The sequence below is a fragment of the Girardinichthys multiradiatus genome, chromosome 8 (assembly GCF_021462225.1).
Source record: "Girardinichthys multiradiatus isolate DD_20200921_A chromosome 8, DD_fGirMul_XY1, whole genome shotgun sequence".
In the NCBI taxonomy this organism is placed as follows: Eukaryota; Metazoa; Chordata; class Actinopteri; order Cyprinodontiformes; family Goodeidae; genus Girardinichthys; species Girardinichthys multiradiatus.
In genome coordinates this window covers 27718130-27732356 of record NC_061801.1, presented here as the reverse complement: position 1 = coordinate 27732356, position 14227 = coordinate 27718130, and the positions used below count along the sequence as shown (strand labels likewise).

At 39.8% G+C, this 14227-nt stretch overlaps 1 protein-coding gene across 3 annotated transcripts in view; it reads right to left on the bottom strand.

The window, feature by feature from the left end:
- Positions 1-809: 809 nt before the first annotated feature.
- Positions 810-14227, bottom strand: part of fam163ba (family with sequence similarity 163 member B, genome duplicate a) — a 35989-nt gene continuing 22571 nt past the window's right edge. For all 3 annotated transcript variants that reach the window (XM_047372883.1, XM_047372881.1, XM_047372882.1), the window contains exons 2-3: positions 8858-8973; positions 810-4805 (exon numbers count right to left, since the gene is read on the bottom strand). In XM_047372883.1, coding sequence (XP_047228839.1) covers positions 4365-4805; positions 8858-8950 — 534 coding nt within the window. In that variant the 5' untranslated portion in view covers positions 8951-8973 and the 3' untranslated portion in view covers positions 810-4364. The remainder of the gene's footprint in view (positions 4806-8857; positions 8974-14227) is intronic.

Here is a 14227-nt window from a genome sequence, read left to right as displayed (position 1 = left end):
GCAGGGCAACACACAAACAACCATGCACAAACTCCTTCACACACCTAAGGGCAATTTAGAGAAACCAATTAACCTAAAGGCATGTCTTTGGACTGTGGGAGAACCCACGCATGCACGGGGAGAACATGCAAATTCCATGCAGAAAGACCCCTGGTGGGAGTTGAACACAAGCAAGGCAACAGTGCCACTGTGTGGTAGCGCTGTGATGCAAGATAAGAGTGCAGCGACAAATGTAAAAACAAATTTCTGTTTGAGACTCCTGGGAAGTTTCTATTGATAATCCCAATTGAGTGAACTTACTCTTTATGCACCAATTTAATCGAGCTGGTGGTATTAATAAATTATATATCTGGAAATTGCTAGCCAGACCTTTTGCTCCAACTCCTTTTCATTTAGTATCTCTAGAAGCTGTCAGCCCAGAAGCAAAGATTTGTGTTAAAATTCCATTGCATTTATTAATGCAACAAAGATGGCTGTATTGACATTCAGATTTATTTTTTTCCCCTAAAATCTTGTATTGATGGTAAAACCCTTATAGCATTGTGTAAAATGTTCTCCTGCACATCCCAATGTTAGGATCTAGACTTTATTGTGGCTACCCAATGGGTAAAATTGCTGTTTTCTGCTCCCTGAACCATTATTTTGGACCCAATGTAATCTTGGACTAAAATAAATCTATTACTGGAAAACATTGTTATCAGTATATGTCAACTGCCCTAATCTTTTCGGCACATAGAATTATCTAATCTGAAACAGATTTTAAAAAAGACTGACACAGCAACAGCAAGCACAAAACAAAAAAGGCGGTCAACTTTTAACACCGTTTTATTAGCAACAATGTGTCTGTTAGTTATATATTAGAAACAGGGACAGAAACATGTCTGCTGTACTGTACTGAGTCTGAAAAAACAGCTGGATCATAAAATAAAGCAACTAATGTAAATACCTGAACATGTAAAAGCACAATTCATTTGAATAAACACCTCTAATAATAATAGTCTTATTTAATATATATCTCTCATACTTCCCTATGGCACTACATTTGCTGTGCAACTGCCAAAAACTCAGCTTCAAAGATATGAAAAATGAAAACTGTTAGTGTGAGTCTGTGTGTGTTTTGTGTGCACATGTTGACTTATGGCTGTCTCTATGAGGACCTGGTTAGTCCAGGTTGGGTTTCAGACCTTGGTAGAATTGTGCCGTTCCTCAGTTTCAGACATCTGAAGGGATGTCAGAGGGGTTAAGATTAAAATAAAGCTTCACTAAGCATAAATGTGTAGGCTCAGCAGTTAGCTCTGATGGATAATATCACACTATTGAGCAGGGGGGGGGGGTGCATTATGGCTTAATTATGCCCTTGAAAAGTTAGATTTATTTGTGTGTGTGGGGCCTTGCAAAAGTATTTATATCTCTTGAACTTTATTGAGTTTGTCACGTTACAACCATCAACTTCAGTGTATGTTATTGGGATTTACATGAGAAAGCAACACCACATTGTGCATAATTGTACATTTCAACATTTTCCACAAATAGAAATCTGAAGAGCGTGGCACATGTATGTATTTATCATCTCCAGAGCTACATCATTTACTAAAATTACAGTTTTAAGTTTTTTGGAGGTATGTCTCTGTTAGCTTTGCACATCTAAAGACTGAAATTAGGTTTGGACTTTGATTGGTCCATTTTAGCATGAATCTGGTTTGAGCTCAGCCACTTCGTTGTTGCTCTGGCTGTATGTTCTGAATCATTGTCCTGCTGGAAGTGGACCTCATGCCTCAAATGTTTTTTGGTTATCATTTTTTTAAAGGATCCCCCTGTATTTAGCTCTAGCCATGTTCCACTTAAGTCTGACAAGCTTCACTGTCCCTGCTGAAGGAAAGAAACCCCCACAACATGATGCCACCCCCATCATGTTTCACCATAGGGATGGTGTTCAGGGTGATTTATTGTTAGTTTTTCACCACAAAAAAGTTCGATTTTGGTCTCATCCTGCCAGAGCAACTTCATAAACATATTTCCACTGTAAACTGCATGAACTGTGGCAAATTTTAAACAAAATAGATTATGGATTTCAAAATAGATTATGGATTTCTTTCGGTAATTCCTTTTATTCTTACTACTCTTCCATAACAGCCAGATTTTTTAGTGCATGAATAATTAATTGTCCTACAGACAGATTTCCTTCCTGAGCTTGTGAATTTCTGCAGCTCCCCCAGAGGCACCATGGGTGTCTTGGCTACTTCTCTGATTACTGCTCCTGTTATTTTTGGTGGACATTCATCTCTTGGTTGGTTGGCAGTTGTGCCATACCTTTTCTATTTTCAGATGATTGGTTAAACAGTGCTTTGTCAGATCTTCAAAGTTTGGGGTATTGTTTTATAACCTAAGTCTACTCTAAACCTGGCTGGTGTGTTCATTGGTCTTCAAGACATAATTTTTTCACTAATGCTCTCTAACAAACCTTTGAGGCCTTCACAGAACAGCTGAATTTATAGTGAGATTAAAATACTTACAGATAGCACTGGATTATATTTAGGGGTATCAGAGTAAAGGGAGGTCAGTTCAAATGTACACCAAACCTTATAGATTTTTATTTGTAAAACATATATCATTTTCCTTCCACTTCACAATTATGCACTGCTTTGTGTTGGTCTATAGCATAAAATCCCAATAAAATACATTAACCTTTGTGGTTCCAACGTGAAAAAATGTGAGAACCAAAAGGGGCATTAATACTTTTTCAAGGCACTGTGTTTGCTCATGTTATAAGAGGAAAAACTAAATTAAGTACTGTTTCACTTTCAGGTAAATAAATGACCATGACTGTTGATCAATTCTACAGAGAGACAAAAATAGAGAGCGAAAGGTTCAAATGTGTCTACCATCTATTTCATAGAGAAAAGGGGGGTTGGGAATCCAAAAAGGACACTCCAATCAGCTTCAAATACCTCACTCAGCTGACTCTTTTGAAATCAAGCAGTAAATAATTTCAGCTGTCTGTCCTTGGACCATGAAATGCTCTTCCAGTTGGAATATCAGCCCTTCAGCCAGTCCAGTCAGCCTTGTGGAGAAAATAAAAACAATCCAGAGAAGGAACTCGCGGAGTACCTCAGAGCAAGAGCACATTTTCTTCAGTCCACCGACTTCAGAGAGTGAGAGAGGGGAAAGAGACTGAAGTGTGGCCTATTAAATATTTATATATGTGCCTTTAAGGGTGAATCTTTAGCCAAAGCATCCGGATATCAGTGGTCACATACAACACAAGATGTACGCTGAAAAGTTCACAAGCTGAAATTTTAGTAAAGAACAGAGATTACACGGAAAGTTAAAAAACGCTCGTCCAATTTTAGTTTGTCTTACACCATTTTATCAGTAAGATCAACACAAATTATTAGGGTTTGTCATATAATCTGATTAGATGTATCTGTCTGTGGCACGCGGCGTTCCCCTCTCCTTTTGTAATGACATATTATTGCAACACGCCTCAGCTCCCAGTTCATTAAGCGTTTGGGTGACAGGTTGTTGTTTGATTATAATGAATTGAGAATTCTCTCATAACTGAACACGATACACGCTCATACACACAATGCATGCCCGTACAATACACTTGAACATAATGCAGATACACCCTACTCCTGCCAGTAAAAACATAAAAGTTTTCTTTGCGCCCTCTTGCAGGATAAACACCATGTGCTGTCTGTTGGGCCTCAGAGTGACTATTAAAGTTGAGATGTGAAAGTATTTAAAACATGAGAGGGAATTAAAATCTTCTGTGAGCCCTTAATGTCTTAAAATATTATGTCCAAAGTTAAAACTACCAAAAACATCTGTGGGTGGTGGATAAAAATATGAAAACACCCTCCTCCTCCTCTCCAATCTTAGTTGATCATATTTGATAATCTCTATAATCTGTTGATGGAGGAATAAACAGATCATCCCTTCTTAGTATAGAGCAACATCAGACTTCTCCCAGTCATATTTCATTAGTAGCAGCTGTGGAAAAAAGAAAATCCCCCCTGAGCACATCATCATTTTGGTGTTGCAGTAATCTGCTAGTGTTTCAGGTCAGGAAGTAGGGAAGTAGGGCAACACAAACTTTATCACTCAAAAAAAAAAACAAAGCTTATTTCATTCATTCAACACTTTTACATACTTGGTATTAGCCAAACAATAGGCTCATGGACCTGAACATCGTAAGTTTTGTGAAAGAAAAAACTGTCCTGAACGCAATCCGAGTGGTCCAATGTGCAGGCAGTGACAAACGAAATGAGACTCAACAAGAGTCTGACTCAAGTCCTGTTCAGTTGAGGTTGTAGCAGCTCACAAAGGTGAAAACCTTTCACTGAACTTCCCCCTTCGACCAGCTAAACATCAGTGCTGATGCTACAGCTGCGTGTGAACATTTCCCTCATGGTGACTGAGCGGGCCAGGTTTGGCTTACGATAGTTTGAAATGTTAACAGGCACTGGCAGGTCCAGATCCTGCTGCTGGACGCTGCGATAGCTGATGCGGTCTCCACCATTCCTCAGTCCTTCTGGCTGGTGATGGACCTGCTGCGGCTGAGGAGGCTGAAGGTAGAAAGGCAGGTCATAATGCGTGCACGATGGACAGAAGGTCTGCGAGCGTGTCAGTTTTCTGGCCAGTGGTGGGGTGGAAAAAATGGCGGGGCCATTGGGGATGGAGGAGGCAGCAGCTGTCGCCGCCACAATGTTGTGGTTCGAGTGAACCGGCGGAATGCGGGAAGTGACAGCAAAGTCCGGCTCCTCCTCCTCCGACTCTGACTCCTCCTTCTTACAGCAATAATACTGGTGAATGGAAAAGAAAGAAGGTTGAGAAGGGGAGGATAAGAAGTAGAAAAAAATACCAACATCTTGAACTTTATTACCATCTGTCACTTTACAACACAAACGTTTATGTATTTCAATTGATTTTTATTTAATAGGCCAACACAAAATACTGCATAATTGTGAAGAGGAGAAAAACTTGATATATAGATTACAGAAATATAGAATGGGTTTACCAGCCTTGCCCATTCCTGTCAAAATAGCTTTAGCCAAGTCAGACTGGATAAGGGGCATCTGTGAACATCAGCTTTTTAAGTCTTGCCACAGTTTAAGTCATCTCAATTTGATTTAGGTCTGGTCTTTGACCGGGTCATTATAAACCAATAACATTCATTGATATTAACTTTTCCATTGTAACTCTGGCTGTATTGTCAAGCAGGAAGGCAAAGCTTCAACACAGTGTCGTCTTTTGCAAACCCTCACAGATTTTCTTTAATGATCACCCTGAAATGTAGCTCCACCTATTTAGCTGCCTACTGAAGTAAAGCATCCCCACACCATGATACCGCCTCCACCAAGTGTCACATTGGTGATGGTGTGCTCAGAGTGACGCACATTGTTAAGTTTTCTGCCACACATAGCATTTTGCATGTAGGCCAAAGAGTTAAATTTTGGTCTTATGTTTTCCCAGTCTGTTAGTTTAAGTAGACGGATAAATATATTTTTTTACATCTGCAGTTGCGGCATACACTTTCATTGTTGGGCGAATAAATAGTGTATTGTGAGATGTTTAAGAGTTGGGATATTATTTTATAACCTTAACCTGCTTTAAACTTTTCTATGACTTTATTCCTGACCTATCTGTTGTGCTCCTTGGTCTTCAAGATGCTATTTGTTCACTAACATTCTCTAGCAAGCCACTGCGGCCTTCACAGAACAGCTGGATTTATACTGACATTAAGATATTACTAATTCATTTACTAATTCTGTGAGTTCTTAAGGTAATTGTTTGCCCTGATTTTCTCTATAGGCATCAGAGTAGGGGGCTGAATGCAAGTACATGCCACAATTTGCAGAATGGTACTTGAAAAAATAAATGTTGGAACGCATGCATTCTTTTTCTTCTCTTTCACAATTATTCACCACTCAGTTGGTTTATCACATGAAATTCCAATAAAGTACATTAACGTTTGTGGTTATAATGTGAGAAAATGATAAAAAGGTTCAATAATCTCAACACTTTTGCAAAACACAGTTAAATTATTTTTTGAAAAGCTTCTGTTTTACAGCTTCACATATAATTTAAATGATGCGTCACTATTTTCTTCCTTTGTGATAAATCCTTAGTTAACAGACTTATTTGCATTTTATCAGAATTAACATTTGAGCCGGCAGTATCTGGCTTATAAAACTAAATCATATTTATTCACTCTTAAAACCAGTTTTAAGATGTAATGTGGGTATTGTATTTGAATTTTCCTGTTGACAATTTGCTTAATCAGTTCTTGAAATTTGCCTAAATTGTGATGATAATCAATGGCTGACAAAAGATGAATATATGCATGTAAGGCTTTTATTCAGTCTTTGTGTTTCAAAAGCAATCAAGCCATGAAACTGCTTTTATTCTGTTTTTTGTGTAAAAGTAAATAGAAGCATGAGTGAATTAATAATTTGTTCTAATGGTGCAAATATTGTGGGATTTGGAAGAACTCAAACAAATATCTGAATAAAACTGTCCCTCGTGTCACCTGGTTGAAATGGTCCACGTGGTGAACCACTGTGGTAGGCTAAAACTGACAGGGATACATGGATGTAAAAGATTGTGTAGCCTTGGAACTGTTCAGCTTGTCACTCTGAAAGAAATATTGGTAAAACTGTAATGCAGCCTGCGCTGTCTTGGAACTTAGAGGCTACCTTCAACAAACTTTGAGGTTAATTTCTGGACCTTACCAGGTACTTCTCAGTAAAATAGCAGGTACAGTACAGACCAAAAGTTTGGACACACCTTCTCATTCAAAGAGTTTTCTTTATTATCATGACTATGAATATTGTAGCTTCACATTGAAGGCATCAAAACTATGAATTAACACATGTGGAATTATATACTGAACAAAAAAGTGTGAAACAACTGAAAATATGTCTTATATTCTAGGTTCTTCAAAGTAGCCACCTTTTGCTTTGATTACTGCTCCGCACGCTCTTGGCATTCTGTTGATGAGCTTCAAGAGGTAGTCACCTGAAATGGTTTTCCAACACTCTTGAAGGAGTTCCCAGAGATGCTTAGCACTTGTTGGCCCTTTTGCCTTCACTCTGCGGTCCAGCTCACCCCAAACCATCTCGATTGGGTTCAGGTCCGGTGACTGTGGAGGCCAGGTCATCTGGCGCAGAACCCCATCACTCTCCTTCTTGGTCAAATAGTCCTTACACAGCCTGGAGGTGTGTTTAGGGTCATTGTCCTGTTGAAAAATAAATGATGGTCCAACTAAACGCAAACCGGATGGAATAGCATGCCGCTGCAAGATACTGTGGTAGCCATGCTGGTTCAGTATGTCTTCAATTTTGAATAAATCCCCAACAGTGTCACCAGCAAAGCACCCCCACACCATCACACCTCCATGCTTCACGGTGGGAACCAGGCATGTAGAGTCCATCCGTTCACCTCTTCTTCACAAAGACACGGTGGTCGGAACCAAAGATCTCAAACTTGGACTCATCAGACCAAAGCACAGATTTCCACTGGTCTAATGTCCATTCCTTGTGTTCTTTAGCCCAAACAAGTTTCTTCTGGTTGTTGCCTGTCCTCAGCAGTGGTTTCCTAGCAGCTATTTTACCATGAAGGCCTGATTCACACAGTCTCCTCTTAACAGTTGTTCTAGAGATGTGTCTGCTACTAGAACTCTGTGTGGCATTGACCTGTTCTATAATCTGAGCTGCTGTTAACCTGCGATTTCTGAGGCTGATGAACTTATCGTCCGCAGCAGAGGTGACTCTTGGTCTTCCTTTCCTGGGGCGGTCCTCATGTGAGCCAGTTTCTTTGTAGCGCTTGATGGTTTTTGCGACTGCACTTGGGGACACTTTCAAAGTTTTCCCAATTGTTCGGACTGACTGACCTTCATTTCTTAAAGTAATGATGGCCACTCGTTTTTCTTTACTTAGCTGCTTTTTTCTTACCATAATACAAATTCTAACCTAGAACCTAGAATCTAAAACATATTTTCAGTTGTTTCACACTTTTTTGTTCAGTATATGATTCCACATGTGTTAATTCATAGTTTTGATGCATTCAGTGTGAAGCTACAATATTCATAGTCATGAAAATAAAGAAAACTCTTTGAATGAGAAGGTGTATCCAAACCTTTGGTGTGTACTGTACATTTCTGGGAACTTCTGGATACTTTCCCAGAAATAACCATGACTGTTATATAAATAACTTCTAAGTGTCAGGTATGTACCTGGTAAGTTTTGGAACACAACTAAATAACTAAATAAAGTTGTAGGAATGTTTCTTTCTGGTAAGATCTAGAAAACATACCAGAAAGTTCCATTAATATAACAAGTAAGCTTCAAGAAAGTTGCACTTAAGTTCTAGGAAAGTACCTCCAGACAGTTAACAATAAAACATTTGGTAAATATGGAAAAGTATTTGGGAACTCCACTCAAACTTTTAGGAATGTTCCATGATAGTACCTAGTAAGTTCAGCATAGTATCTGGTACCTTCCAAGGGAGTTCCAGGATAGTTCTTGGTAAGTTCCAGAAAAGTGTCTAGTAGATTTTACAAAACTTACCAGAAAAACAGGAAAGTTCAGTGAAGGTTCAGGTAAAGTTCCTTCAAGTTCTGAAATGAACCGACTAAATATGGATAAAGTACCTTGTAAGTTCTTTTAAAGTCCATGCTACGTTACAAGAAAGTAACCAGTAAATTCCATTAAAGTTCCAGGTAGGTGTCTGCTAAGAGTAACCTCTGAGTTCTAGTAAAGTACAGACTGTAATATGCAATACTGCCATATCCTGTCTCTTCACATTTTGATGGATTAAAGGAACTAGGCATGTTTAATGTTCAGTGCACCCTCACCTGCAGCCTACAGTAGCACAATACTGCGATGATAAGGAGTAATATAACCGTAGCAAGAATTCCACCAGTGATGACCACTGTCCCGGCTGTCATTCGAATGGCTCTCCATCAACACCCTGCAGAAAGAGCAAAAAGAGGAGGGTAAGAAAGAGCAAAGAGGAAGAGCGGTGAAGGGAGTGAAAGCAGAAACAGAGGAAGAAAAGGCAAACACTTCATCAGTGCAGTAGCTTCATTAAGTAGATTATAACTGTGTGTCAGCTCAGGGGTGCTTATTGAATTATCCAGCAGCTCGGAGTCATGTAATGGAATCATCCTGAAAGTGCTGTTTATAATATAGACAGGATCTCAGAGTAGAACTCAGTCTGCGAGGGAGGGCAATATTAGCTATCAACTGTGGACAGCTTAAAAAAATTAGATGTAGGCATGACACCAGAGCAAAGAGGTAAATGGTGTAAAAGATTGATGGAAATAAATGGGGGTAGATGGAACAAAAGCAGACGGTGCGTGTAAATGAAGCCGAGTGGGTGGGAGAGAATGGGAGAAAAGATGGGGTGATGACAAAGAGGGGCAGTTAAAAACTGTCAGTGAGAGAGCAATGCACAAGTATAAAAATATAGAGATAAAATGTTGCATTCATGTAGATGCGTCACCAGATCATATGAAATGTTAGTATTACTGTATCATTTAAAATACATGGATTAAAGAACTGTCTATGTTAGCACCAACAGTCATTTTAAATTACTTTAAATGACTATTTCTCTGTTTAAGTTTAGAAACGCAATCAATGTAGTATAAAGCATTGATATCGCAAGGTGCACATTATTTATTCTAGGTTGGTTTCTTCAGGTCAAAGGAAAACTCTGATGCTGTCTTTTGCTAGATAAAGATCGACTTCGCTAAAGATGTAGATAAAAGATAAAAATCAACATAGCTAAAATCTTTCATTCTAATTTCCTTAAAGCCTAAACTTAAAGAAAAACTAACAACATGCTTTAAAGAAACAAAATACTCCTCAACCTCCCTGGTAAGGCCTACGCCAGGGTATTGGAGAGGAGAGTCCAGCCGATAGTCGAATCTCGGCTTCAGGAGGAGCAGTGTGGTTTTCGTCCCGGCCGTGCAACATTGGACCAGCTCTATACCCTCTACAGGGTACTTGAGGGTTCATGGGAGTTTGCCCAACCGGTCCCTCGTGATGCTTGTGGGGGGTGCTCCAGGAGTATGGAATCGGGAGCTCTTTATTAGGGGCCATCCGGTCTCTGTACGAGCGGAGCAGGAGTTTGGTCCGCATTGCCGGCACTATGTCGGACCTGTTCCCGGTGCATGTTGGACTCCAGCAGGGCTGCCCTTTGTCATCGGTCCTGTTTATAACTTTTATGGACAGGATTTCTAGACGCAGCCAAGGGCTGGAGGGGGGTCTGGTTTGGGGACCAGTGGATTTCGTCTTTTCTTTTTGCGGATGACGTGGTCCTGCTGGCCCCCTGTAGCCAAGACCTACAGCATGCGCTGGGGCGGTTCGCAGCCAAGTGTGAAGCGGCTGGGATGAAGATCAGCTCCTCCAAGTCCGAGGCCATGGTTCTAGACCGGAAATGGGTGGCTTGTCTTCTTCAGGTTGGAGGGGAGTTCTTGCCTCAAGTGGAGGAGTTCAAGTATCTCGGGGTCTTGTTTACGAGTGAGGGAAGAATGGAGCGGGAGATCGACAGACGGATCGGTGCGGCTGCCGCAGTAATGGGGGCACTGTGCCGGTCCGTTGTGGTGAAGAGAGAGCTGAGCCGAAAAGCGAAGCTCTCGATTTACCGGTCAGTCTACGTTCCTACCCTCACCTATGGCCATGAACTTTGGGTCATGACCGAAAGAACAAGATCCCGGATACAAGTGGCTGAAATGAGCTTCCTCCGTAGGGTGGCCGGGCACCTCCTTAGAGATAGGGTGAGGAGCTCGGCCATCCGGGAGGGGCTCGGAGTAGAGCCGCTGCTCCTCCACATTGAGAGGAGCTCGTTGAGGCGGCTCGGGCATCTATACCGGATGCCTCCTGGACGCCTTCCTCGGGAAGTGTTCCAGGCACGTCCCACCGGGAGGAGGCCCAGGGGACGGTCCAGGACACGCTGGAGACACGCAGGTCTCTCGGCTGGCCTGGAAACGCCTTGGGCTCCCCCCAGAGGAGCTAGAGGAGGTGTCTGGGGAGAGGGACGTCTGGGTGTCTCTGCTGAGTCTGCTGCCCCTGCGACCCGGTCCCGGATAAGCGGAAGACGACGAGTACGAGTACGATAATAGTGCAATACAAATTTTTGTTTATTTAAAAATGTTAACACTTCTTTATCAGGGGTTCCAATAAATGTGGAGGGTGCTTTAATTTTATAAATTCATTTAATTGCTTTTTAATCATAATTTTATCATTATTTTAAGTTTTGTCCTTTTGTTGTAGTCTTTGTATTTTATCATATTTAGATTTTTATGTGTCAAAGGTATTGGTTATTTACTTTTTTGTGAAGGTATTTCATATTTTTAGTTTTCTATGAAATTCAAATCATTTAATATGTAGATATATTTTGGAAACATCCAGGTAAAAAGAGATATACGTATGTTTGGTCTTTAGGTAATTTTCACAACAGGTCAGATAATGAGCCGTGCCATTCAGTCTGCATGTTGAATAACATGCTATTATGTCTCAAACTTGACAGATGTTGGCAGAGACATTTTCTTTTCATTGCAATGGCTATCTGAAAGTGTCACAGGACTATACCAACACATTGTATTCTGGATAATGGCCTGAAACCAAAAATAGACCAGGAGGCTTGTTGCTAAGCTATGACTCAATAGTGAAAGTCATAATGAGCAAGCAGGAACACTGCGGTATGGGCATATGTTGACAACATGGAGCATCAATGTGACTGAGACAAACAGGGAAAGAAAATTCTGTAAAACACAAAACAATTGTAAAGCTAACTTTGCTCCAGCTGCTACTAACAGATCCCAGGGTAAACTGCTCTGCCTTCTCCATCTGTCTTATCTTGAATTTGCTGGACTGACTTCAAGTAAACTGCATTTGCTATTCAGAGAATTACTCAAAAGACCTTGAAGCAACCCTAGCCTATATTGAATTTTTCAGTCAGTAACTTGCTTGAATTCTAACACTGTTCTGCAGCTTGTCTCCTCAGAGACACCCTGTAAAGTTTGAGAGGAACAGAAAGCATATTGCTCGTCTACAAACAAAACAGCGTTGTCCTTGTCTCAAGCTGTGATACAACTGCTGTGATACAGCTGGACTCTAATCCAGTCTGCAGGTCACTCAGTCAACCAAACAAGGAGGAACAGCTTGAGCAGAGTGCTTTGGCCTCAGAGGTTTGTAATTAAAAGATGTGTAGAACTTCTTGTTTGGCAGTAAAAAAAAGGAGAAGAGGAAGTTTTATCTCATTTTCGGAGAACTAAAGCATTAATAGGACCTCCGCAGGCAGGGGTTTAAAACATTTCTGCCTGCTTTATAAAAAACTGGTGTTAAATTAAGACATTAATGAGCTTAAGAGCCATACGTTTCTTCTCAGGTAATAAAGAAAAATTAGCCACAGTACTAAACAGAAGTAAACCTTAATATAAATGCAGACAGGCCAAATGCTTTTATGTCTACAAAAAACTGGTCAGCAATTTAAAGAATGGTTTAAATGATGTAATGCCAATAAAGATATTGTCATTGATTATTGAGAAGGGCTAAATAATTTTTAACATTAAATAAAATGTAAATACATGTAGACATTTTTTTTCATTGTTGATACTCCTTTTATATTGTTTTATTATCTTTTGAGCAATACCTGTCTCATTTCCTTATCGTTCACAAATTAATATAATTTCAAATTCCTTCAATTAACTTTATGTTCATTTCATGTTTTTTTTTTTTTTTATCTCCTCAAAGGAGTTACACCTGACTCTAACATTCTGTTTAGCTGTAAAACATTCCTGATTTCTTTCTGTAGATAACTCAGCTGGGTTTTCTTTCCATATATTTGTCTTTTCTTTTCAAACAAATTTAAATAATACAGACAAGAACAAAGCAACAACCCAGATCTGCACACTAGTTAGGACATATGATGCAACACAAAAGGTTAGTCTATAACTATACTTTTTAATATAGATGGAACTGTAGAGTTTGTGAAGCAGAGATAAGGAGTCCAGATACTTCAGAATCGTCCTTTTCTAGAATGAAGAGAGCAGGTTAAATATTTCAGAGGAATAAGTTCCATAAGTTTGTGCATGTTTTTACGTGCAGCATAAGTGAGGATATCATATAGTCTGCCAGAACCAGGAATGACAATGAGTTTGGTCTTGAAAAACCCATCCATGTATTTATCTTGAGTCGAATTGATTACTGCAACATAGTCTTCATAGGTCGGTCAGCGGACCCCCCCACCCCCCACTAAAACTAAGAAAAGAGAGAACATCACCCCAGTCCACTTGCTTCCTGTATCTCAGAGAATAGACTTTAAAATATGTATATTAGTTGAGAAGTCACTGAATGGCGTAGCACCAAGATATTTTAAAGATTTATTATTGTTTTTTTAGCATTCCAGACCACTCAGGTCTTCTGTCAAGTCTACTCTGCATTACCAGCATCAGAACCAAACATGGAGAAGCAGCATTTAGTTATTATGCTCCAATAATCTGGAACAAACAACTAGAAAACTGCAAAAAATGCTCAATCCCTGAGTTCTTTAAAATTAGTGTTAAAAACCCATTGATTTAGAGTTGCTTTTGACTGTTTTATTTAAACTTATTAACTAAAACATATTGGTAAAGGTTTCTACTGGGGATAAAGGTTAATTAGGATTTCCCACCTTATAACAGACAGCGTAAAGGATCTTGCTTCCACAGTGAAAAGCAGTTCAATGTAAAAGATCCCTCCTGTGGCTGTGGCTGAACTGGGCTCTCCTAGACGAAGTTAGGAGGACGGTAAGGAGCACAAGGAAGTCTCTGACCCTTGGTCTAGATGTGGACCAGTTTTCTAAGGAATATTCCCCCATTATCGCATATGGGTCAGAACAGTTCTAAGCAGTTGCCACCTCCCCTGAGAAACATTTAATTGTATATTGAGAAAATATGGACCTAAAAGCATCGAGGGCATTCATTAATTTCAGTCTGTAGTCCAACTTTCTTTACTTCTCTTTACTTTACTTTATCATGCCACTGCAATGTACTTTTTTTTTCATCATGTAAAGCACTTTAGGGTGTCTTGTTGCTAAAATGTGCTATACAAATAAGGATGCCTTGCCTTGAGTATATGTACCCACTGGTGGTTTGCCTTTAAGACAATTAGGGGAAATTTGATGGTTAATTTTATGTGTTTTGCAACGAGATATTTGCAGTCTGTGAAAAATTTGAAAC